The sequence below is a fragment of the Rhinoraja longicauda genome, chromosome 29 (genome assembly GCF_053455715.1).
Source record: "Rhinoraja longicauda isolate Sanriku21f chromosome 29, sRhiLon1.1, whole genome shotgun sequence".
Classification (NCBI taxonomy): domain Eukaryota; kingdom Metazoa; phylum Chordata; class Chondrichthyes; order Rajiformes; family Arhynchobatidae; genus Rhinoraja; species Rhinoraja longicauda.
The window spans coordinates 15,202,214-15,227,454 of NC_135981.1; the positions used below are offsets into that span (position 1 = coordinate 15,202,214).

The 25,241-nt window shown below is 46.0% G+C and overlaps 1 protein-coding gene across 3 annotated transcripts; it reads left to right on the forward strand.

Annotated features, from left to right (window-relative positions):
- The first annotated feature begins 123 nt into the window (after positions 1–123).
- On the forward strand, positions 124–23,496 carry ifi35 (interferon-induced protein 35). Of its 3 annotated transcripts, none has more exons than XM_078424736.1 (10): positions 125–338; positions 1,272–1,333; positions 6,581–6,655; positions 8,441–8,599; positions 10,695–10,811; positions 13,035–13,182; positions 15,806–15,921; positions 18,555–18,741; positions 20,572–20,684; positions 21,885–23,496. In XM_078424736.1, the coding sequence occupies exons 2-10, from the start codon at positions 1,304–1,306 to the stop codon at positions 22,074–22,076; spliced, it is 1,137 nt and encodes a 378-aa protein (XP_078280862.1). In that variant the 5' UTR covers positions 125–338; positions 1,272–1,303; the 3' UTR covers positions 22,077–23,496. The 3 variants fall into 3 exon arrangements, with proteins under 3 accessions (XP_078280864.1, XP_078280862.1, XP_078280863.1); XM_078424737.1 differs by lacking the exon at positions 125–338 and adding an exon at positions 852–941; XM_078424738.1 differs by lacking the exon at positions 6,581–6,655 and having other exon boundaries at positions 124–338.
- The last annotated feature ends 1,745 nt before the right edge of the window (positions 23,497–25,241 follow it).

Consider the following 25,241-nt stretch of genomic DNA (forward strand, 5'->3'; position numbering starts at 1 on the left):
GGGGGGTGGGGGAGAGCAACGGTGGGAGCCCCAGTACACTGCTTTGCCCGGGGGCCCATAATGCTGTAAAAACGGCCCTGTTTCCAGCGTTTGCTGCTTTGTCACGGTGAATCAAGGGAGCCGTGCACGATTGCACAGAGAGTCGGTCGTTGGCATTGAAGTGAGTGTCGGAGCACGCACTGGGACCGGCGTCTCTGGATCTGGTGTCAAACATTGCGCCGTGAACGACCGGGCAGCCCCAGGAAGGTCCTCTGTGTGTGTGTGTGTTAGTTTCACTTTGCAGGAAGCTGTCGGGTTGATCGCTGCTTCGTCAATCAACAGAAAAGGTTGCTTTCGGGGTAAGTCCTTGGGTTTTCCACCCACCGCAATCCCACCAAATGTGGACCGACTTTGCCCCCAGTCCCCGACTTTGTGCCATGCTTAGTGTTTGATTTGTTAGGGGCGCAAGATTTATGCGGGGAGATCAATACTGCACCCAGGAGCTACAGTTCCGTAACTGGTCCTTGGGGTGTGGGGTTTGGGGGGGGCAATTCTCTGAATGCATTCAAGAGAGAGCTAGATAGAGCTCTTAAGGGTAGCGGAGTCAGGGGGTATGGGGAGAAGGCAGGAACGGGGTACTGATTGAGAATGGTCAGCCATGATTACATTGAAGGGCCGAATGGCCTACTCCTGCGCCTATTGTCTATTGGGTCAATGCCACACACCGGGAACTTGTAATCTGCAACAAAAAAAATTGGCCACTTGTATTTTATGGGAATGTATCGAGAGCAGAAGTACCGATCGCGGGAGGGGGGGGGGGGGGGGGACGACGACGACGGGGAATCGAAACTGAAAGTGTTAAAGGTCCTGAGAAAATAACGTGTAGTAACTTGCTCTGAAGGCGACCTTTAGCCGCGACTTCCATTGCGCTGCGTCGTGAAGTGTTCGCTCCTCTGTAATGCGTGAGCATAAAAGATCACAGTAACAACTTTAGAAAGGGGCGCCTTCCCCGTACTCATCCCATTCCCACCCCTCCCACGAGGACCATCGCCTGGGCGAGTCAAGTGTCATCCAGGCGGTTCTGAAATGCTGCCGGGACCCAGATTTAGCTGCTCTCCCGGGCAGTGCCTTGCCAGAAGGAGCCAGAGTTGTGACCTGCTTTACTCCTCCAGCCACTATTCGACCTGTGGTATCAAAATGTACCCCCCCCCCCCTCCCATGGGCTACATTCACATCGGGTTGGTTACTTGCTGCTGACAGATTTAATGTGAAACTTAATATCTTTGTGATAGGTTTGCAATCGTGAAGCTGTGGAAATTACACCATGGAATTGGCAAATGCTGTAATTGGATGGGTGAGTCAGTAGTTCTTGAACTGATAGAATAGACGAAATAGACCCAGGTAGAGGCCAGGGCAGCCCTCTAACACTGCTTCGTCATTCAGCGGCATTGAGGCAGAACCTGTGACTGGAAGGAAATGCGTCTATTGCTTTCCTACCTGATCACTGTCTATTCACAAAATGCTGGAGTAATTCAGCAGGTCAGGCAGCATCTCAGGAGAGAAGGAATTGGTGACGTTTCGGGTCGAGACCCTTCTTCACTGTCTATTTTCATTTGCATACTCTCCAAAAATCTACTGATCTAAATTAAGTCAACACAAAAGCGGCACAGTGGTGCAGCTGGTAGAGCTGCTGCCTCACAGCACCGGAGACCCTGGTTCAATCCTGCCCTTGGGTGCTGTCTGTGTGGAGTTTGCCTCCCTGTGATCGTGTGGGTTTGCTCTGTGTGCCCTGGTTTCCTCCCACATCCCAAAGAGTGCAGGTTTGTAGGTCTGTAGTTGCCCCCAGTGTGTGAACAATTAATGATGGTCAGTGTGGACTCAGAGGGCCTGTTTCCATTTCTGTATCTCAAAGCTAAACTAAAATAAATCAGCCTGCATCAATGGGAGAGAATTCCAAAGGTTTATAATGTGCTGCAATAGACAATAGACAATAGGTGCAGGAGTAGGCCATTCAGCCCTTCGAGCCAGCACCGCCATTCAATGCGATCATGGCTGATCACTCAATCAGTACCCCGTTCCTGCCTTCTCCCCATACCCCCTCACTCCGCTATCCTCAAGAGCTCTATCCAGCTCTCTCTTGAAAGCATCCAACGAACTGGCCTCCACTGCCTTCTGAGGCAGAGAATTCCACACCTTCACCACCCTCTGACTGAAAAAGTTCTTCCTCATCTCCGTTCTAAATGGCCTACCCCTTATTCTCAAACTGTGGCCCCTTGTTCTGGACTCCCCTAACATTGGGAACATGTTATCTGCCTCTAATGTGTCCAATCCCCTAATTATCTTATATGTTTCAATAAGATCCCCCCTCATCCTTCTAAATTCCAGTGTATACAAGCCCAATCGCTCCAGCCTTTCAACATACGACAGTCCCGCCATTCCGGGAATTAACCTAGTGAACCTACGCTGCACGCCCTCCATAGCAAGAATATCCTTCCTCAAATTTGGAGACCAAAACTGCACACAGTACTCCAGGTGCGGTCTCACCAGGGCCCGGTACAACTGTAGAAGGACCTCTTTGCTCCTATACTCAACTCCTCTTGTTACGAAGGCCAACATTCCATTGGCTTTCTTCACTGCCTGCTGTACCTGCATGCTTCCTTTCATTGACTGATGCACTAGGACACCCAGATCTCGTTGAACTCCCCCTCCTCCTAACTTGACACCATTCAGATAATAATCTGCCTTTCTATTCTTACTTCCAAAGTGAATAACCTCACACTTATCTACATTAAACTGCATCTGCCATGTATCCGCCCACTCACACAACCTGTCCAAGTCACCCTGCAGCCTTATTGCATCTTCCTCACAATTCACACTACCCCCCAACTTAGTATCATCTGCAAATTTGCTAATGGTACTTTTAATCCCTTCGTCTAAGTCATTAATGTATATCGTAAATAGCTGGGGTCCCAGCACCGAACCTTGCGGTACCCCACTGGTCACTGCCTGCCATTCCGAAAGGGACCCATTTATCCCCACTCTTTGCTTTCTGTCTGTCAACCAATTTTCTATCCATGTCAGTACCCTACCCCCAATACCATGTGCCCTAATTTTGCCCACTAATCTCCTATGTGGGACCTTGTCGAAGGCTTTCTGAAAGTCGAGGTACACCACATCCACTGACTCTCCCTTGTCAATTTTCCTAGTTACATCCTCAAAAAATTCCAGTAGATTTGTCAAGCATGATTTCCCCTTCGTAAATCCATGCTGACTCGGAATGATCCCGTTACTGCTATCCAAATGCTCAGCAATTTCGTCTTTTATAATTGACTCCAGCATCTTCCCCACCACTGATGTCAGACTAACTGGTCTATAATTCCCCGTTTTCTCTCTCCCTCCCTTCTTAAAAAGTGGGATAACATTTGCTATCCTCCAATCCACAGGAACTGATCCTGAATCTATAGAACATTGAAAAATGATCTCCAATGCTTCCACTATTTCTAGAGCCACCTCCTTAAGTACTCTGGGATGCAGACCATCAGGCCCTGGGGATTTATCAGCCTTCAGTCCCATCAGTCTACCCAAAACCATTTCCTGCCTAATGTGGATTTCCTTCAGTTCCTCCATCACCCTAGGTTCTCCGGCCCTTAGAACATTTGGGAGATTGTGTGTATCTTCCTCAGTGAAGACAGATCCAAAGTAACGGTTTAACTCGTCTGCCATTTCTTTGTTCCCCATAATAAATTCCCCTGCTTCTGTCTTCAAGGGACCCACATTTGCCTTGACTATTTTTTTCCTCTTCACGTACCTAAAAAAACTTTTGCTATCCTCCTTTATATTATTGGCTAGTTTACCCTCGTACCTCATCTTTTCTCCCCGTATTGCCTTTTTAGTTAACTTTTGTTGCTCTTTAAAAGAGTCCCAATCCTCTGTCTTCCCACTCTTCTTTGCTATGTTATACTTCCTCTCCTTAATTTTTATGCTGTCCCTGACTTCCCTCGTCAGCCACAGGTGTCTCTTACTCCCCTTAGAGTCTTTACACCTCTTTGGAATAAATTGATCCTGCAACCTCTGCATTATTCCCAGGAATACCTGCCATTGCTGTTCTACCGTCTTCCCTGCTAGGGCCTCCTTCCAATCAATTTTGGCCAGCTCCCGCCTCATGCCTCTGTAATCCCCTTTGCTATACTGTAATACCGACACTTCCGATTTTCCCTTCTGCCTTTCCATTTGCAGAGTAAAACTTATCATGTTGTGATCACTGCCTCCTAATGGCTCTTTTACCTCTAGTCCCCTTATCAGATCAGGATCATTACACAACACTAAATCCAGAATTGCCTTCTCCCTGGTATAACATTTCCTCATCACCTCATCGTCTTACCTATCTAGACACTTAGCATTAGGTTCTGCCTGATTCTAAATTCCAGCTGAAAAAATTGACAGCAATCTTCTCTGAACCCTGTATAAACCATCTCACATTCTTCTAAACTCCTGGGAGCACAGATCATTTCACTCAACCTCCCTTCCAAGGATAGATATTCCCTTCTTCCCAGGAATCGGTTCAGTGAATTTGTGCCGTACAGTCTCCGATGTTTATGTGGACCTTGTGCTGTAATGAAGGTGTCAGAGCACAGATTCACCATGTCCATTTTTGTTTTTGATGGAGAGTGTAAGGATGCATAAACTTCACCGACTATCTGAGCTGCCCTACGTGCAAGTCAGCACCCGAGGTGATTCACCCTCTGAAGGTAGACACAAAATGCTGGAGTAACTCAGCGGGACAGGCAGCATCTCTGGAGGGAAGGAATGGGTGCCATTTCAGGTCGAGACCGCTCTTTAGACTGATGTCAGAGGAGTGGGCGGGACAAAGATAGAATGTATTTATTCACAAAATGCTGGAGTAACTCAGCAGGTCAGGCAGCATCTCGGGAGAGAAGGAATGGGTGACGTTTCGGGTCGAAACCCTTCTTCAGACTGATGTCAGGGGGGCGAGACAAAGGAAGGATATAGGTGGAGACAGGAAGATAGAGGGAGATCTGGGAAGGAGGAGGGGAAGGGAGGGACAGAGGAGCTATCTGAAGTTGGAGAAGTCGACGTTCATACCACCGGGCTGCAAACTGCCCAGGCGAAATATGAGGTGCTGCTCCTCCAATTTCCGGCGGGCCTCACTATGGCACTGGAGGAGGCCCATGACAGAGAGGTCAGACTGGGAATGGGAGGGGGAGTTAAAGTGCTGGGCCACCGGGAGATCAGTTTTGTTAATGCGGACCGAGCGCAGGTGTTCAGCGAAGCGATCGCCGAGCCTGCGCTTGGTTTCGCCGATATAAATAAGTTGACATCTAGAGTAGCGGATGCAATAGATGAGGTTGGAGGAGGTGCAGGTGAACCTCTGTCTCACCTGGAAAGACTGTTTGGGTCCTTGGATGGAGTTGAGGGGGGAGGTAAAGGGACAGGTGTTGCATCTCGTGCGGTTGCAGGGGAAAGTGCCCAGGGTTGGGGTGGTTTGGGTAGGAAGGGACGAGTGGACCAGGGAGTTACGGAGGGAACGGTCTCTACGGTACGCAGAGAGGGGAGGGGATGGGAAGATATGGCCAGTGGTGGGGTCCCGTTGTAGGTGACGGAAATGTTGGTGGATGATATGTTGGATCCGCTGGCTGGTGGGGTGGAAGGTGAGAACGAGGGGGATCCTGTCCTTGTTGCGAGTGGGGGGAGGGGGAGCAAGAGCGGAGCTGCGGGATGTAGAAGAGACCCTAGTGAGAGCCTCATCTATAATGGAGGAGGGGAAGCCCCGTTTTCTGAAGAACGAGGACATCTCGGAAGCCCTAGTGTGAAACACCTCATCCCGGGCGCAGATGCGGCGTAGACGGAGGAATTGGGAGTAGGGGATAGACTTTTTGCAGGGGACCGGGTGGGAAGAAGTGTAGTCCAGATAGCTGTGCGAGTTGGTGGGTTTGTAGTAAATGTCCGTCACTAGTCTGTCTCCTGTGATGGAGATGGTGAGGTCCAGAAACGGGAGGGAGATGTCAGAGATAGTCCAGGTATATTTAAGGGCAGGATGGAAATTGGAGGTGAAGTGTATGAAGTCAGTGAGTTCTGCATGGGTGCAAGAGGTAGCACCAATGCAGTCGTCGATGTAGCGGAGGTAGAGTTCGGGGATGGGGCCAGTGTACGTCTGGAACAGGGATTGTTCGACGTACCCGACAAAGAGGCAGGCGTAGCTAGGGCCCATGCAAGTGCCCATAGTTACGCCTCTGGTTTGGAGGAAGTGGGAGGAGTCAAAGGAGAAAGAAGATAGAATGTAGTCAGAGACAGTAAGACTGCTGGGAGAGGGAAGGGGGAGGGGATAGAGAGGGAAAGCAAGAGCTATTTGAAGTCCTGGGCCTCCTCCATTGTCAGAGAGGCCAATCGCAAATTGGAGAAACAGCACCTCATATTTCGCATGGGCAGTTATGGGCATACCAGCGGTATGAACATTGACTTCTCTAACTTCAAATAGCCCTTGCTTTCCCTCTCTATCCCCTCCCCCTTCCCAGTCTTACTGTCTCCGACTACATTCTATCTTTGTCCCAAAATTGCGCACATGGCTGTTTCTATTTTACAGGACACTTTCAGGGATCTACAGGAGCCTGCTATGAATGATCTGCAAAAGCTGCAACAGGAAATAGAAGGATGCAAGGTCAGAGTGAAGTGGTATTTTTTAATTGTCAAGCGTATGAATTCCTCAGTGTACTATAAATATGTTCGAGAAAAGCGCATTCTGTTCAGTAATCCAGTGAAATTTCAATTGAGCATTCTTAGATGCATGTAATGTTCCTGTGAGTCTCACAAGGTTACTGTGCAGGTGCTGCAAGCAGTTAGGAAGTCACATGGAAAGTGTTTCATGAGAGTTTGGAGAATATGAATAAAGAAATCTTGCTGAAATAGACAATAGGTGCAGGAGGACGCCATTCGGCCTTCGAGCCAGCACTGCCATTCAATGTGGTCATGGCTGATCATTCTCAATCAGAACCCCATTCCTGCCTTCTCCCCATACCCCCTGACTCCGCTATCCTTAAGTGCTCTATCTAGCTCTCTTGAATGCATTCAGAGAATTGGCCTCCACTGCCTTGTGAGGCAGGGAATTCCACAGATTCACAACTCACTGACTGAAAACGTTTTTCCTCATCTCAGTTCCAAATGGCCTACTCCTTATTCTTAAACTGTGGCCCCTGGTTCTGGACTCCCCCAACATTGGGAACATGTTTCCTGCCTCTAACGTGTCCAACCCCTTAATAATCTTATACGTTTCGATAAGATGACATGGCTTTGATTAGTTTAGTTTAGTTTATTGTCACATGTACCGAGAAACAGCGAAAAGCTTTTTGTTGTTTGCTAACCCATCGACAGATGACTACATGATTCCAATCAAGCCATCCACAGGGTCCAGATACATGATAGAAGGAATAACATTTAGTGCAAGATAAAGTCCTGTAAAAGTCTGTTTACGGGTAGGCTGGAGGCAGGAATCTTTTGCCTCAGAGAAGAGGCAACAAAATTTACTAGAATGATTCCTTGGACTAGAGGTGTAGTCCCGAGAGGAAAGGTGAAGGGCAAAGGTGTCTGGAGTTTTGAAAGAACGAGTGGTGATATTAATGACTTGGATAGACTTTTTGAAGGACCACAGGGTGGAATCTGAGAGACTGATTCTTTTGACTGGAGAACCTGGAACCAATAGTCATAGCCTTAGTTTGAGGGTTAGGCAAGTTAGGACTGAGATGAGATACTGTGGTGAATATATGGAATTCTCTGCCCCAGAGCACCGTCATTTGATGTATGTAATTGAGCCTGAGGTGGATAGATTTTAGCTTTCTAAGTCCGTCAAGAGAAATGGAGACAAAGCAGTGAAATGGCTCTTGCATATGGACCCGGTGGGCTGCTCTGTGCATTCTGTACTGACCGGGGCAATTGTGCTTATATACAGGGATAATCTTGCAGATCTATATGCAAAACATATATATATCTGTACCTGGTACACATGACAATAAAGAAACCATTGACCATTGAAATGGATCAGGTGATCCTCTTGAAGACACGATCAAGCTTGTGGTCAAAGTATCGATGGGCCTGTCACCTTCCTCTCTGATGAAACATCACACAGTGTCCCTGCAACTTTGCTGCCTCTTGTAGGATCTGACAGAATTGATTGCGCAGAAAGGAAGGAAATGAAAGAGTTTGAAATCTTTTTCTAATGTGCTGAAGCTTAGTGAAAATTAGAGTGAGACTGAACTGGGAGGGGCTGGTTAAGTCAGAAAGAATCTCCATTAACACCAATATGCATTAGATGTAACAAGTAGAATGCAGTGAACATGATACGCATGTACTACAGTTCCCTTGCCTCCTTTCCTAAATATTTGCAATTTTCCAAAGCACTTGGGTCCACAAAAGGGATTCTGCAATGAAGCACTTTTTTTAATCCTACTAGGCCCGTTATAATGCAATGCTAAACGACAAGAAAGTCTTGCTCACAGCAAAACTAGAAATCGAAGAGACAACGGAAGAATATAATGCCCGTATTCAAAGTTTCCAAAACTGCATTAAGGATGACAAATTAAAAGATGCAACTCAGAACCTAAATCTTCAGGTTGGTATTTCCATAACTTTGTGTTTATATTTATTTGCGACTGGTCGCGCTTAATTGACAGGAAAATGTTGAAATAATCACGTGTCCACTCTGTGCATGGTGTTTGGTGGCTGGAGCAAGTCAAAACCTGACAAGTGATAGATGGACACAAAAAGCTGGAGTAACTCAGCAGGATAGGCTGCATCTCTGGAGAGGCTTCACTTCAGGTAGCCCCCGCATTCCCTCTCTCTCTCTATCCCTCCCCCACCCAAGTCGCACTAGGTTCTCGCCTGTTCCCTTTATCATCATTACTTTTTTACATATCTTTTAATCATTGTTCTTCAAGTTAAGTCAAGTCAAGTTTATTTGTCACATACATGATGTGCAGTGAAATGAAAGTGGCAATGCCTGCGGATTGTGCACAAAAAAAGAATTACAGTTACAGCATATAAATAAAGTTAATAATGTTAATATAGAGAAGACAAAAATTAGTCCCTGGAGTTATAAAAGTTAACAGTCCTGATGGCCTGTGGGAAGAAACTCCGTCTCATCCTCTCCGTTTTCACAGCGTGACAGCGGAGGCGTTTGCCTGACCGTAGCATCTGGAACAGTCCGTTGCTGGGGTAACAGGGGTCCCTCATAATCTTGCTTGCTCTCGATCTACACCTCCTGATGTATAGGTCCTGCAGGGGGGCGAGTGTAGTTCCCATGGTGCGTTCTGCCGAATGCACTACTCTCTGCAGGGCCATCCTGTCCTGGGCAGAGCTGTTCCCAAACCAGACTGTAATGTTGCCGGACAATCTGGTTTCACTTCAGGTAGCCCCCGCTTCAGGTAGATAAAGACAGTCTTTATCTCTCATCGCCTATATCTCTCGTTTCCCTTATCCCTAACCAGTCTGAAGAAGGGTCTCGGCCCGGAACGTCACCCATTCCTTATCTCCAGTGATGCTGCCTGTCCTGCTGAGTTGCTCCAGCTTTTTGAGTTGTATCTTCGGTTTAAACCAGCAACTGCAGTTCCTTCCTACACAAGTGATAGATGGGTAAAGGTGAGGTGGGGGTGGAGTTGATTGACGGATGGGTGGAGTAAGTGACAAAGGCTAGAGGTGCAAAGGAGACAAGGGTGTCAGGTAATGAGAGAAGACGAGGAATGAAATGCAAATCTGTAAGAAGGGATGTAGGTGGAAGAGGACAAGGGTGAGGGGAAAGAGGAGGGTTAAAAGGGGAATGTAGGTCGGGGGTGGGAGATATGCATATGTAGGAGCAGGGTGACTGGGTTGGTGGGAAGTGTTGGGGGAAATGTGTGCACACTGGAGGAGAGGGTTTAGGATGGAAATTACTTGGAATTGGAGAATGATGGGTTGTGAGCTACCCAAGCGGAATATGAGGTGCTGTATTCTCCAGTTTGCACATGGCCTCACTCTGGCAGTGGAGGAGGCTCAGGGCAGAAAGGTCAGAACACCCTTTTTATGCATCTTACAACTGGCACACCTTCATATCATATCATATACATACAGCCGGAAACAGGCCTTTTCGGCCCTCCAAGTCCGTGCCGCCCAGTGATCCCCGTACATTAACACTATCCTACACCCACTAGGGACAATTTAAAAAAAAAACATTTACCCAGCCAATTAACCTACATACCTGTACGTCTTTGGAGTGTGGGAGGAAACCGAAGATCTCGGAGTAAACCCACGCAGGTCACGGGGAGAACGTACAAACTCCTTACAGTGCAGCACCCGTAGTCAGGATCGAACCTGAGTCTCCGGCGCTGCATTCGCTGTAAAGCAGCAACTCTACCGCTGCGCTACCGTGCCGCTACCGTGCCGCTACCGTGCCGCTACCGTGCCGCTACCGTGCCGCCCTGATGCAGCTGATGCAGTTTCCCAAATTCGGACTGAGATTTTGGAATTGCCTTCCACTTCTGTTTACTCATTACTTTTGGCAGAATGAAAATTCTCAGTTGCCATGAGTTATGTCTCTGTCACATGCAGTTCTCGTGAGCATGTGCGTCACCCAGGAGTGGAACCTCTGTCCTGAGCCTACCTCTCTTCCGCTGAAAGCATCCACAAAGGATTTTGCGTTTTTTTTTAATGAACTTGTGTGTGCTACTCTGTAGGAGAAACTGAATGAGGTAGAAATTGAAATTGAAATGGTTACCGAGAAGCAGAATGCAGTAAAGGAAAAAATAACCAAACTCGATGAACTGAATGCAAAGATGGTGTTACAACTGCAGGTAAGACGGAAATAACAATGTGTTAGTCCATCAGGTAGAGAGAATAATCTCCTCAGTGGATTTGTTCAGAATCAGCCGCTCCCCATAAGACTCAGGTTTACTTCTCTCTAAGACTTTAAGCAGGTACGAGCGCAGGGGAGATTTAGGAGGATGTTGCCAGGTCTCGAGGGTTGGAGCTAAAGGGAGAGATTGGGCGTGAGGATGTTATTCCTCGTATTGGAGAGGGAGGGCTAAGGGGTGATCTTATAGAGGTGTATGAAATCATGAGGGAATGGAAAGGGTGAATGCACAGAACTTTTTTTCCCAGGGTAGGGGAATCAAGAACAAGAAGGCGCAGGTTTAATGCGAAACGGGAAAGATTTAATAGGAACCTGAGGGGCAACCTTTTCCCATGGATGGTGGTATGTGTATGGAATGAGCTGCCAGAGGAGGTAGTTGAGGCAGGCTCAATAACATCATTTAAAAGTCATTTGGACAGGTACAATGTTAGGAAAGATTTAGAGGGGAATGGGCAAAATATGGGTAAAATGGGACCAGCCTAGTTGGGGCATCTTGGTCGGCATAGACATATAGGGCCAAAGGACCTGTTTCTGAGCTCTATGGCCTTATGACTATGACCTGCACTAGCTAATGCCCAGGAATGGTCACTGTGGATGGTGGTGGCTTGAGAGAATACAAGAAGCAGTAGGAATGTGAGGAAACTAATTGTCCAGCCAGATGAACTTAGATTGGGAGAGTTGAATTAGCTGGGAGAGAAGAAATTCTTCCTGGGGATTATTTCTCAAAAGGATTCCCAATACTCTGCGTAAAATGAATAGTTGTTTTTATATATCTGGACTGTCCTTGTTAATAATACTTTTGACAGATGCCCCATTCAGAGCAGTCTGGTCACTCATAGCTGCTAACATGGAGTTGTAGGCCTTGATAGTCCCCTATCCACATCTTAATAAAGTTGTCCCTGGGATATGAACCAACTTGTGAAAACCTTGTACATAGGTTCGAGTATTTGGGAGAACAGCGGCACCAATAGGGGTGGATTTGCTGACTGCTGTGGGGCTGCAGGCATCCCGTGTCGGGTAGAAGCGGGGCATTTCTGTGCCTTCTCCCCTCACTCCTCGAGCCGCAAGAGTCCGGGACCCGGTGGAGCCGGGCAGAGCTGGGAGTACTGTACAGACTCCCTCACCCACCCACTGTGCCTGGCGGCCATTCTTCCCACATCTGCTCTCTCCCCCGTCTCAGTTGTTTCTCTGATCCTCTCGAGCTGTACTAGTGGTTGATGAGACCACACATGCAGCACTGTTTGCAGTTCTGGTTGCCCAGTGACAGGAAGGATGGTCATTAAGTTGGCACGGCTGGTAGATGTCACAGTGGCGCAGCTGGTAGAGCTGCTGCCTCAGAGAGCCAGAGACCCGGGTTCGATCCCGACTACGGATGCTGTCTGCGTGGAGTTTCCACATTCTCCTTGTGACTGCGTGGGTTTCCTCCGGGTGCTTCAGTCTCCTCCTACATCCCAAAGACGTGGGGGTTTGTAGGTTAATTGGCCTCTGTAAATCGCCCTTAGTATGCAGAGAGAGGATGAGAAAGTGGAATAACATCGAACTAGTGTGAACGGGCGATCCATGGTCAGCGTTGACTTGGTGGGCCGAAGGGCCTGTTTCCACGCCCTACCTCTGAAACTAAAACTAAGTTGGGAAGGGTGCAGAAGAGATTCACCAGGATATTACTTGGGATTACAGACTTGACCTATAAGGAGAGAATGGATAGGCTGGGACTTTTCCCTTTGGAGAGTGAGAGGCTGAGGTGATCCGAGTGAGGTGTACAAGATCATGAGGGGTATGGCCTTGAGAGCAACTTTTTCACTCAGTTGTTTGTCCATATCTGGATTGAACTACCAGAGGAAGACATAGAAATGTGTACAATTATGACTTTGAAAGGACATTTGGACAGATATATCTATAGGAAGGGTTTGTGAGGATAGGGGCCAAATGTAAGCAACTGGGACTAGAATGCCAACTCTGTTGGCATAGACAAGGGAGGATTAAAGGCCTGTTTCTGTGTTGTCTAGGTCTATGACTCTGTGACTCTCCCACGAGCTGTTTTTGTTCATTTCCAACTTATGAACAGTTCCCAGGAACGGAGCCCTGTTGAAACCTGTGGACTTACCGTAAGCGGTACGCTGTTATTATGCATGTCCATCGCATTCACATTCCCGGCGTTCTGCAGGTTTCTTCAAGTATGCCGGAGAAAAGATGGGTCTTTGCTGGTCAGGAAGCAGAAGAACATGACCAAGAAAGAAAATACGATGTCAAGCCTAGCATTCGGTATCCAATTGAAGGGGGAAGCGCATTGATCACATTCGAAGATGTCAAAGGTAGGACAGTTTCCCCATCACTCAGTCTGCAGCTGAAAGGATCCGTTGCAACCAATGCCATTTTAGTTTGGATTCTCCTGAGCAAGGCTAAAGGATCATGCTCTACAAACACTGAATGGTTCTCCAAACTGATTCCAAATGACCATGGTATTGTTTGAATGTAAGGAGCGATTGGTTGACCAGCCTTTCAATCTTGTGTAGGAAGGAACTGCAGAAGCTGGTTTAAACACAAAGTGCCGGAGTAACACTGGGGGTCAGGCAGCATCCATGGACTGGACCTATTACTTGGCCAGTTCCAGTGATATCTCGTTTCCCTATAAAGTACATGAGAACATAAGAGAGAGTCTCTAGTGACTTTTCAACTACACATGTTAAGCTCACTGGCCTCTAGTACCAGCATTTTCCTTGCAGCCCTTCTTGAATAGAGGCACAACATTTGCCACCCTCCAGTCTTCCGGCACCTCTTCTGTATTTAAAGACAACTTGTAAGTTTCAACCAGGGCTCCCGCTATTTCCTCTCTGGTTTCCCACAATGTCCTCGGAGATATCCGATCAGGCCCTGGAGATTTGTCTACCTTAATACACGATATTACCGTCAGCACCTCTTCAACCATAACACTGACTGTTATTAGGATACTACCATTGTCTGTCCCCAATTTGCTCTGTCCTCCTGTCTTTCTCCTCGGTAAATACAGAGGAGAAATGCTCATTGAGGACCTTGCCCATCTCCTGTGGCTCCACACAGAGTTGACCGCTTTGATTCCTGGATGAGATTCCACTCTCTCTCTAGTTACCCTTTTCCCCCCTGATGCATTCATAAAATCTCTTGGGATTGTCCTCAGACTCTATTATTAGACCTGACTTCTACTAACTAATATATGGCAGACCATCTATTAGGAAAAGCATTCACCATCCCTTCGAGAATCCCAATGGTTTACCAAGTGACTCCCCTGGTCACTCCCCACACACTCGCCCTGACCCCCATGCTCCCTTTCAACCTGCCGGGTTTGTAAGGGTCAAGTAAAGTGCAATAATGCAGCAGTGCTGTTCCGTTTAGTTTATTGTCATGTGTATCATATCATATCATATCATATACATACAGCCGGAAACAGGCCTTTTCGGCCCTCCAAGTCCGTGCCGCCCAGTGATCCCCGTACATTAACACTATCCTACACCCACTAGGGACAATTTTTACATTTACCCAGCCAATTAACCTACATACCTGTACGTCTTTGGAGTGTGGGAGGAAACCGAAGATCTCGGAGAAAACCCACGCAGGTCACGGGGAGAACGTACAAACTCCTTACAGTGCAGCACCCGTAGTCAGGATCGAACCTGAGTCTCCGGCGCTGCATTCGCTGTAAAGCAGCAACTCTACCGCTGCGCTACTGCGTACAGTGAAAGGTTTTTGTTGCATGCTAACCAGTCAGCAGAAAGACCACACATGATTACAATCGATCCATTTACAGTGTCCAGATAAGGGAATAACATTACTGAAATCTCTCTGTGTAACATCTGAAAAAAAGTGAATTAGAAGTGTGTTGAAGTATTAATAAAATAAAATCTGATAGTACAAATGATCTTTCAATCCAGCATCACCAAAATACGGGGAATGCTGGATTATTGGAGTTTTACTCTAGTGGGGATTAGATATTCAGTTGCAGTAAATACCAGTCGAGCTGTTTGTTGTACTTAGTTTCTGAAATCTGTTTGTATTGAAGTCAATGTTACTGCACATGTGTAGGAAGGAACTGCAAGTGCTGGCTTATACCAAAGATAGATGCAAAGTGCTGGAGCAAGTCAGCGGGTCAGACAGCATCTCTGGAGAAAAGGAACCCTTCTTCAGAAGATGTCTGAAGAAGTGTTACGACCCGAAACGTCACCTATTGGGCTTGTATACACTGGAATTTAGAAGGATGAGGGGGGATCTTATTGAAACATATAAGATAATTAGGGGATTGGACACATTAGAGGCAGATAACATGTTCCCAATGTTGGGGGAGTCCAGAACAAGGGGCCACAGTTTGAGAATAAGGGGTAGGCCATTTAGAACGGAGATGAGGAAGAACTTTTTCAGTCAGAGGGTGGTGAAGGTGTGGAATTCTCTGCCTCAGAAGGCAGTGGAGGCCAGTTCGTTGGATGCTTTCAAGAGAGAGCTGGATAGAGCTCTTAAGGATAGCGGAGTGAGGGGGTATGGGGAGAAGGCAGGAACGGGGTACTGATTGATAGTGATCAGCCATGATCGCATTGAATGGCGGTGCTGGCTCGAAGGGCTGAATGGCCTACTCCTGCACCTATTGTCTATTGTCTATTGTCTATTGTCTATTCCTTTCTCCAGAGGTGCTGCCTGACCTGCTGAGTTACTCCAGCACTTTGTCTATCTTCAGTGCTCCTGCATCTCTCATGCAGATTAGAATGATTTTATTGTATTTTCTGGAAGTATAATAGAAGAATGAAGAAGAGTCTCAAACCTAAAACATCACCTATCCATATTCTCCAGAGATGCTGCCTGACCCGGTGATTTACTCCAGCTCTCTCTGTTCCACCTGTAACTATAGTGGGAAGCATTAAATTGGCTGGCCTTGTAAGTTTTTTTAATTGTATTTTTGAATCATTATTACAGTTGCTGCTCTGATATCAGAGATGAGAGATCACAAAATTAAAATTGAAGACAATGGAGAGATTGCAATTAATATAAAAGCTTGGCCTGTGAAGTTGCCCACAGTAGAAAAAATTGAGGTAAGTCTGAACGTTGACACCAAACCTCTACAGCTCTGCTCTACTGTACATTCCTCCCCCTGCCCAGACATGTTTCTCTGCAATGTAAGGGGTGCAACACCTTTCCCTATACCTCCAACCTCACCACCATCCTGTGGCCCAAACAACACTTCCAGGCGAGGCAGAGACTCACACGCACCTCTTCTTACCTTGTCTATTCAGTGCTCCCCCTATTGTGTTCGCCTCTACATCAGTGAAGTCCAATGCAGACCATCCCTTCGCCTCTTCATACTGGCTATCCCTCGTCCCCTCTTTCAGTCCAGAGGAAGGGTCTCAACTGTCCATTTCCCTGGCAAGGGGCAAGAGTCCACACCAGGCTCACTGGAAAGCAACACAGTCAGTGACTCATCTTTTTCTGTTTGACGCTCCATTGGCACTGATTCCATTTGTGTACTCATCCCCTGGAATATGTCCTGACACCAGGCATGGTATCATATCCACGTCAAACATACTTGACTGGCTGTGAACCATCTCAGGAAATCCCAAGACCACGGAAGGTGCTGCAAAAATGAAAGCTTTTCTTTTATCTCTGGGCTGTCGAAATAAGCCTCTGTCATTGCAATATTGACACCCTTGTAGTTATAGAGCTCCACAGCATGGAAACAGGCCCTTTGGCCCAACCTGTCCATGCTGACCACGTTGCCTAACCGAGCTAGTCCCACCTTGCCTGCACCTGCTCATCTATATACTAAAACTCTCGTTTGTTTGTTTGTTTGTTCCTGAACTACAGCCAAAACAGTACATGATAGCGCGACAATTTTAGGCCCACCTTACTCACCGTCGTCCCTTTGGTGCTAATGGAAGAAGTTTCATTGAAATCGGTGTTATATTTTTTAAGTTATTCAGATTTTAGTTTAAATCTATCTCCGAGGGAGGGAGGGGAGGGAGAGAGAGGGGAAGAGGGAGGATGAGGGGGGGGGGAGGGGAGGGAGGAGGAATGGGGAGAAGGGGGGGGTGGGTTGGGGAGGAGAGGGTGCTGCACCAATGCAGGAGAGGTTTGGGTCCAACGGGTCCACTTGGTCTAGTATCTCTCTAAGTCCTCCCTATCCATGTACAGGCATCTCTGCTGCAACAAGATAGTTGAATTTCTAAGAAACGTCATGTTACGGAAAATCATGTTCTAAACACAATTGTGTCAATGGTGAAAAGGGGCTAGAGGCTGGTGAGTTTCAGACTCTCCGTAACAAATAACAGGATGTTCCGGAGTAAAGGTCTTCTAAATAGATAAAAGTCTATTTTTATTATCACAAACTAAAAATTCCAAAGGCTGTGTGTTACATAGTTTAATAATTGTACACATGACAATAGAATGGATTGCTTTCCAACTTCAACGGCCACCCACAGTGAAATTGACAGTCTGTGTTCTTAAGAGATAATGATGGTTAATTACTGTGGGGAGGCTACATGTGAACAGTTTTCTTCCCCCCAATATTGTTCTTTTTCCAAGACAGTTTTTTTTCTGCTTCTCAATTCCCAAAGTAACCTTTGAGTGGTTCTTTATCTCCCAATTGAAATCCAGTACTAACTAATTCGGCCCACATAATACAAATAGTGTTCCCTAATTTATCAATATCATTGTATCCAATTCGTTGTATGAAAACATGTACTATAACAGAACTATCTGGACCCTTCCTAGTGTCTTGTAGATTCTGTTACATAACCCATGCTACTCTGTCTTGTCTCCAGATTCTAGCCTGTCAGCTACTGTACAATAGGTTCATAGGTTTATAAGTGACTAGACCAAGTAGACCCGTTGGTCCCAAGCCTCTCCTGCATTGATGCAGCACCCTCCCCTCTCCCCCTCCCTCTCTCCCCCCTCCCTCCCTCTCCCCCTTCCCACTACCACCTCCTCCCCCTTCCCCTCCCCCACTCCATCCCCCTCAACCCCTCTTCTCCTCCCCCCTCCCATCCCTTCCCTCCATGTCCCTCCCTCCCCCCTTTCTCCCTAGGAGATAGGTTTAAACTTAAAAATGTGAATAGCTTTAAAAATATAACACCGATTTCAATGAAACTTCCTCCATTAGCACCAAAGGGATGACGGTGAGTAAGGTGGGCCTAAAATTGTTGTGCTATCGTGTACCATTTTGGCTGTAGTTCAGTCAAAAACAAACAAACAAACAAGAGTCTTAGTATATAGATGGGAGCAAAATTAGGCCATTCAGCCCATCATGTCCACTCCGCCATTCAATCATGGCTGATCTTTCTTTCCCTCTCCACCCCATTCTCCAGCCTTCACCCCATAACCCATGACGTCCATACTAATCAAGAATCTGTCAACCTCTGTCGTAATAATATCCATTGACTTGGCCTCCACAATCTTCTGTGGCAATGAATTCCACAGATTCACCATCCTCTGACTAAAGAATTTCCTCCTCATCTCCTTCCTAAAGGTACGTCCTTTTATTCTGAGGCTGTGGCCTCTGGTCCTAGACTCTCCCACTAGTGGAAACATCCTCTCCATGTCCACAATGAACATTACGTTGAGAGCTCTTGTGAGCTTTCCGCGGGTAGGTGTATTTCTGACCAGCACTGTGTTTGGCATCTGTCTATGAAGTTAGCAGCTTAACATTGAAAAACTCAAACTGTTTCTGCAGATTCAAACTCATGTCTGCAAATATCAAGTGCTGATTTCAGATATCCCAAGGATTCTTCCTGTCGACCAACTCTTGGACAAGTTGGAAATCCACTTCAGCAAGCAGATGCACAATGGAGGGGAAGTGAAAAGCATTGAGCTCTTGGAAGATTCTGGAAACGTGGTGATTACATTTGTGGATGAAAAAAGTAAGATATCAAATGTAAAGTTTTATGAAAATCCATGCATATGTTGAATATGCATTTACAACTGCCCATGGTTTGAATGCATGAACCCTGAGTATCATTGGTCTCCAAAGATAGACCTAAAATGCTGGTATACCTCAGTGGGTCAGGCAGTATCTCTGGAGAAAATGGATAGGTAAACGTTTTGGGTTGGGACCCTTCTTCAGCCTGACCAGCTGAGTTACTCCAGCATTTTGTGTCCATCTTTGGTGTAAACCAGCACCTGCAGTTCATTTTTATTATATATTTGGACCAATGTTTCCAGATTTTTACACTTTCATAAGTACCTTGTAGCACCTTCATCGTACCTGTTTTTGAATCATAGCTGCTTTCTGACTTTGTGAGGAGATTGTGTACTCTGACACAGATTTGCTGAGGTTGTATTGAAGCTCAGCTATGCTAGTTAATACAAGGTTGCAGTAAACTAAGCATTGTGAATCAAACGGGTTTTATTAATGATACAGTGGTTGAACACATGCGCGCTTAGTTAGGAGAACAGTTAGGTACTTGTGCTATTGAGAGGAGCACCACACGTCTGTCCACTCGTGGACTCGTGGTGAGCTTCTCATCTCCAACTGTCAACTGCCATCTCCCTGTCACGTGATCGTTCCAGTTCTGGTGACGAAGGTTCGATCAGTAAGTGGCTTGACCCCCAGGTGGCGCCACATGGCCCCCCCCCCCCCCCCCCCCCCCCCAGAACCGGAGGAATGAAAACGAGCAGGGGCCTGAGTAAGGTGTCCAGACTGCGTGTACATATGGTCTGTGCTCAGAGGCACCAGCAACAGAGGCGAGGGTGGGTGTGGGTGGCCAAGCCACCATCCCCTACGACGGGGCACCGGCTGATCAATGTCGACATGAGCAGGCTTAAGGCGGGACACCAATGTAGTAAACCAAGCGTCGTGAATCAAACGGGTTTTATTAACGAAACAGTGGTCGAACACACGCGCGCTTAGTTAGAGAACAGTTAGGTGCTTGTTGCTGTTGAGAGGAGCACCACACGTCTGTCTACTCGTGGACTTGAGCTGAGCTTCTCAACTCCAACTGTCATCTCCCTGTCACGTGATCGTTCCAGTTCTGGTGACGAAGGTTCAATCAGTAAGTTCAATCGCCACCCCCAGGTGGCACTACAAGGTAACACAATATTTAATACAAGGTATCCCGCTCTACCTCCCTTGTAAAGCGGTTAGGATGTTTTATTTTGCTAAAAATGCTTTCCGGATGCAAGCTGATGCTTTGAGTATCAGAGTTTCCCCAATGGTTAGTTAGTTAAAATGGAAAATCTTCAAAGACAGGCCAAAAGTCTTCTGAAAATCAAAGAAGTGCAGATGCTGGACATCTGAAATAATAGTTAATAATAAATTTTAGGTGGCCAGGTGTGATTCTGATCTGTGCAGTATCTGACGTGTGTCTCCATGAAGTCAGAAGCTGGACATTGAAAACCACAAACTCTTCCTGCAGATTCTAACCCAAGCTTGCAAACGAGGGAGGGAGTTAGGAGTGTTTAATTGTCATGTGTTCTGGCAATGAAACAATGAAATTATTACTTGCTGCATCTTAACAGGCCCATTAACACCATAACACAGCTGAATATATAATAATTAGTAATACACGTACAATAAATGAATAACTATAATACTTGATAACCAAAATAGTGCAAAATCAAAGTCCATATTGGGATGGAATATCTGAAGGATTCTGGAGATATTCAGAGGGTGACTGCTACTGGAGGTGGAAAAGGTCGCCAGGCATTACTTGGACACTGAACTGTTTAATTCCTTTAATTTTGTTTTCTAGTTTCTGAGAATTTGACAAAGAATGAGTTTCATGAGGTGGTGTTTCGAGGAATTAACAAGAAGTGCATTTTGAGGGTCTCGCCATTTATTAATGGTGAAATTGAGCGCATAGAGGTATAGAATCTCTTACTTTCTGCTAACTTTGTGGAGGTGATTTTAATGCAAGTGAAGTTATGCTGCATGTGGAAAGCTTCGAGTCACACAGCACAGACACTGGCCCTTCTGCCTAATTTGGCCATACCAACCAAGATGGCCCAAGCAAGATAGTCCCATAGTATTAACGTACAGCTCTCTTCAAGAGAGAGCTGGATAGAGCTCTTAAGGATAGCGGAGTCAGGGGGGTATGGGGAGAAGGCAGGAACGGGGTACTGATTGAGAATGATCAGCCATGATCACATTGAATGGCGGTGCTGGCTCGAAGGGCCGAATGGCCTCCTCCTGCACCTATTGTCTATTGTACAGGTTATGTGCTATCCAGTCAGCAGAAAGACTGTAGGTGATTGCAATCAAGCCATCCACCAGTGTACAGATACATAATAAAGGGAATAATGTTTAGTGCAAGATAAAGTCCAGCAAAGTCGGATTAAAGTTAGTCCGTGGGTCTCCAATTAAATAGATAGTAGCTCAGGACCGCTCTCTGACTCAGTGCCTGATAACAGCTGGGAAAGAAATGAAACTTACTCCACTCCTGCAATAGACAATAGACAATAGGTGCAGGAGGAGGCCATTCGGCCCTTCGAGCCAGCACCGCCATTCAATGTGATCATGGCTGATCATTCTCAATCAGTACCCCATTCCTGCCTTCTCCCCGTATCCCCTGACTCCGCTATCCTTAAGAGCTCTATCCAGCTCTCTCTTGAATGCATTCAGAGAATTGGCCTCCACTGCCTTCTGAGGCAGAGAATTCCACAGATTCACAACTCTCTGACTGAAAAAGTTTTTCCTCATCTCAGTTCTAAATGGCCTACCCCTTATTCTTAAACTGTGGCCCCTTGTTCTGGACTCCCCCAACATTGGGAACATGTTTCCTGCCTCTAACGTGTCCAACCCCTTAATAATCTTATACGTTTCGATAAGATCTCCTCTCATCCTTCTAAATTCCAGTGTATACAAGCCTAGTCGCTCCAGTCTTTCAACATATGACAGTCCCGCCATTCCGGGAATTAACCTAGTAAACCTACGCTGCACGCCCTCAATAGCAAGAATATCTAGTCTATTCTTTCCCCTACGAATGCTGCCTGACTTGCTGAATATTTCCGTCATGTGTTTGTGAACTTATTTGCATCTTCCTTTGTACTCTGGTTTTTCCTTCAGGCTGGTGAGATTATTTCCAGAAAGAGCGTGCTGTTTACTGGGATTCCAGACATAATGGATGAAGAGAAGCTGAAAGACTATTTGCAAATACATTTCCAGAAACCCAGCAACGGAGGTGGGGAGGTGGACGCGATCATGTACATACCTGAGGGGCAAAGCACGGTCACTTGCTTTGAGCTAGACAGCCCCTAGTCATCTGACGATCAATGGTTTTTACCCAGAAGAGAATATTGGAGTGCTAAATGCGCGCTAGAAATGAATAATTTGTATTCCTATTTGATTTTTAGACAATGTTATTCAGGTGGGGGTCTAATACTGATGTGCGCAAAGCTGTGTGTAAGGAATCCACAATGCGATAATCCCACCCCATTCCCAACCAAAGCTCACCAAGCATGTTAAGCACGTGCGCATATACATCTAACATCTGCTGGAGAAACTCAGCCAGTCAAGAGGCACCTGTGGAGGGAAATGGACGGACGGCATTTCTTCAGTCCCGACTCAATACGTCGCCTGTCCGTTCCCTCCACAGGTGGCGCGTCTTGCAGTTTCTTGTGTCTCCAACCAAATGTTAATGTTTATTTGAGAACGCCACACCATGCGTGCAGAGGAACTTTAGTGGGGCCGGCATTGGCGAGTGGACATCCCACATAGACGATGCTTTCAGGGAATTATGTACTTGTACTCCTAGATCCTGTTCTACAACATTCCCCAGGGCTATACTGTTGCACAATTCTGTCTTTGAAAATGCACCCCAGGACAGAGAGGCTGAGTTGGGGAAGGAGGTCTGGTGCCTCAGTCAGGGTTGCAAGCTTGGATTGAAGATAGACACAAGATTTGTTATTCTCAGTGTGTGTGTGTGTGTGTGTGTGCGAGTGTCCTCACTGTGATCTTGAACGCATGAAAGGTCAAGTAAAGTGCAATAATGCAGCAGTTCTGTTCCGTTTAGTTTATTGTCACGTGTACCGAGGTACAGTGAAAAGCTTTTGTTGCGTGCTAACGTTAGCGGAAAGACAATGCATGATTACAATCGAGCCATTTACAGTGCATAGATACATGATAAGGGAATAATGTTGTAGAACGTCATATCACAGTGTAAAACTTCCATTATTCCAAACATAAAGCCTTTTATGTTGTAAGTAGTTAGTTTCCCCTTTTGATTATTTTGGATGATGTCCATGTGCATTCATGAGGGCTTTACAGATGCTTGTGGTTAGGGTGGTTGTTAGTAACCTGGAAGAATTAGGATCTGTGGTCTGTGGGAAGAGGTGGTCATATGGAGGGTTTGATGTGAAGGTTGTATCAGGAGTGCAAGGGTGACCAAGGCCTAACTGTGCCCTGCTGAATTTCTGGACTGTTGCCAAATGACCTGGTAATGGTGGATGTAGCAGTTCCCTCCAGAAAAATCCATTTTCAATTCCATAATTTACATTTAATACTGTGGAATTTCTAGGCACCACATCTCCTCTTCGAAGAAGCCTCTAGTCATCTGATATTCCTTCATAGGTAGACACAAATGATACTCCCTCATGTTACTCAATGTCAAATTCTGTTCACAAAGGACTTGTGTAGAGCCTTGGGACATTTTGTGAAAGACATATTAATAAAAGCTTAAAAGGGGTTTGCTTTTCTGTTAATAGCATGCTCGTGTTTCTATGCTGAATGAACAAGAATTGGCTGCTTATGCCATTTAAAAAATACATCGGTAAACACCTTCCATAGGAATAAACATGTACACTTGGTTCATACAACACGGGTGACTGTTTAAATAACTAGTCAACAGGCTTACACTGAACAATCAGTCTGAAGAAGAATTCCGATCCAAAATTGTGTTTGTTCATTCACTTCTGGGATGCTGCCTGATCCGCTGAGTTCCTCCAGTACTTTGTATTTTGCTCAGGTTCCAGCAACTGCAGTTTCTTGTGTCTCCAACCTAATGTTAATGTTTATTTGAGAACACGACACAGCAATACCACACCATACACGCAGAGGAACCTTGGTGGGGATGTCAATAGAGAGCGGATATCAAGCATAGACGCTGTGGCAGGTCAGGGCTGGCTTGGTGAGTCCCAGAGCATGTGCTGGAATTTGGAGTGTGTTAATCACGGCCCTTGCTCATGGATGCTTCCTTCTGCTGGAGACCAAAAGGTTTTGGGCAGTCCACACTAAGTTGATGGAGATGAGCCCACTAGTGGTCTCAGTGTGTGTCCTTGGAGCACAGGACATAGTGCAGAGACTGTTGTGGATGAAGCAGGAAATATACCAGAACATCCTTCTGTCTAACAGGACTCTAACAAGAGGGGATGACTCTCTTCCCCACCACAACTAAACCCCTGTGGCCCTTCAGCTCACCATGGCTGTGCTGACGATTAAGCCAATCTAAATGAATGCCACCTGCCTACACATGGTCTGTATCATGCTATTTCCTGCCCGTTCACATATCTGAGGATATACACTTTGCTGAGAACATATTGCTGACATTATTTGCTCAGTTGTACAAAATATATATTTCTTCCATTATTCAGTTAGTGAGTCATTTTATCAATATTTCATTAAGCTGCAAGCACTGACCAGAATATTTAATCATTGGCAGTCAGATCTTTGGGAATGCCTCTCTCATGAGGTACAATGCAATTCAGTAAAGATTTTTTGCCTCTCAATGATTGAGGAGAGCCGGCTTCAGAATAGCAAAATTATTCCCAGCACACAAGGGAATTAATTGTTCTCAATCTATTTCAATTAATTTCGCATAAATTATCCAATCCTGTTTTCAACACCAACTAGTTTTATAATCCAATGCCGCCTCACTAAACGACTCCAACAGGAAAAGCAATAAAATGGAGATCCAAGAAACTGCAGATGCTGGAATCTTGGGCAAAGCACAAAGTGCTGGAGGAACTCGGAATGGACAGACGTTTCGCATTGGGGCCCTTCTACAGATTGATTGTAGTAGGAAAAGAGAAGACTGGAAAAGAGATGGGGGCGAAACTAGGCTTGGCAAGTGATAGATGAACACAGATGATGATTTAATTGGCAAGTGGGTGGAGTAAGAAGCATTCTGTTTTAAAGATCAACTCTGAATACATCATCTCTAATCTTTACAGAATCTCATTTCTCTTATATAGGAAATGTTTTCTGTCTTCCCTGTTTTGGAAAACAAGACCGACAAAAACTGTTAATGCTAAATCTTAAAATCACAAGATAAAATGCATTTTAAAGACTTTATCATTATTGTAAGGTTATTATGAATGATTTTCTAGCAGCATACTGAAAAAAATACTTTAATCAGACAAAGGCAATGCATTTTTTATTAAAGGGAAATCATGTTTGATTTGTTTATTTGCTTTCGTTAAAGAAGCA

Excerpts from the sequence above, each read along its gene's own strand:
- ifi35 (XM_078424736.1), top strand. The coding sequence starts at position 1,304 with ATGGAATTGGCAAATGCTGTAATTGGATGG. Across the intron at positions 6,656-8,440 it reads AGGAAATAGAAGGATGCAAG|GCCCGTTATAATGCAATGCT; the intron begins GTCAGAGTGAAG and ends TAATCCTACTAG. Across the intron at positions 10,812-13,034 it reads AGATGGTGTTACAACTGCAG|GTTTCTTCAAGTATGCCGGA; the intron begins GTAAGACGGAAA and ends GGCGTTCTGCAG.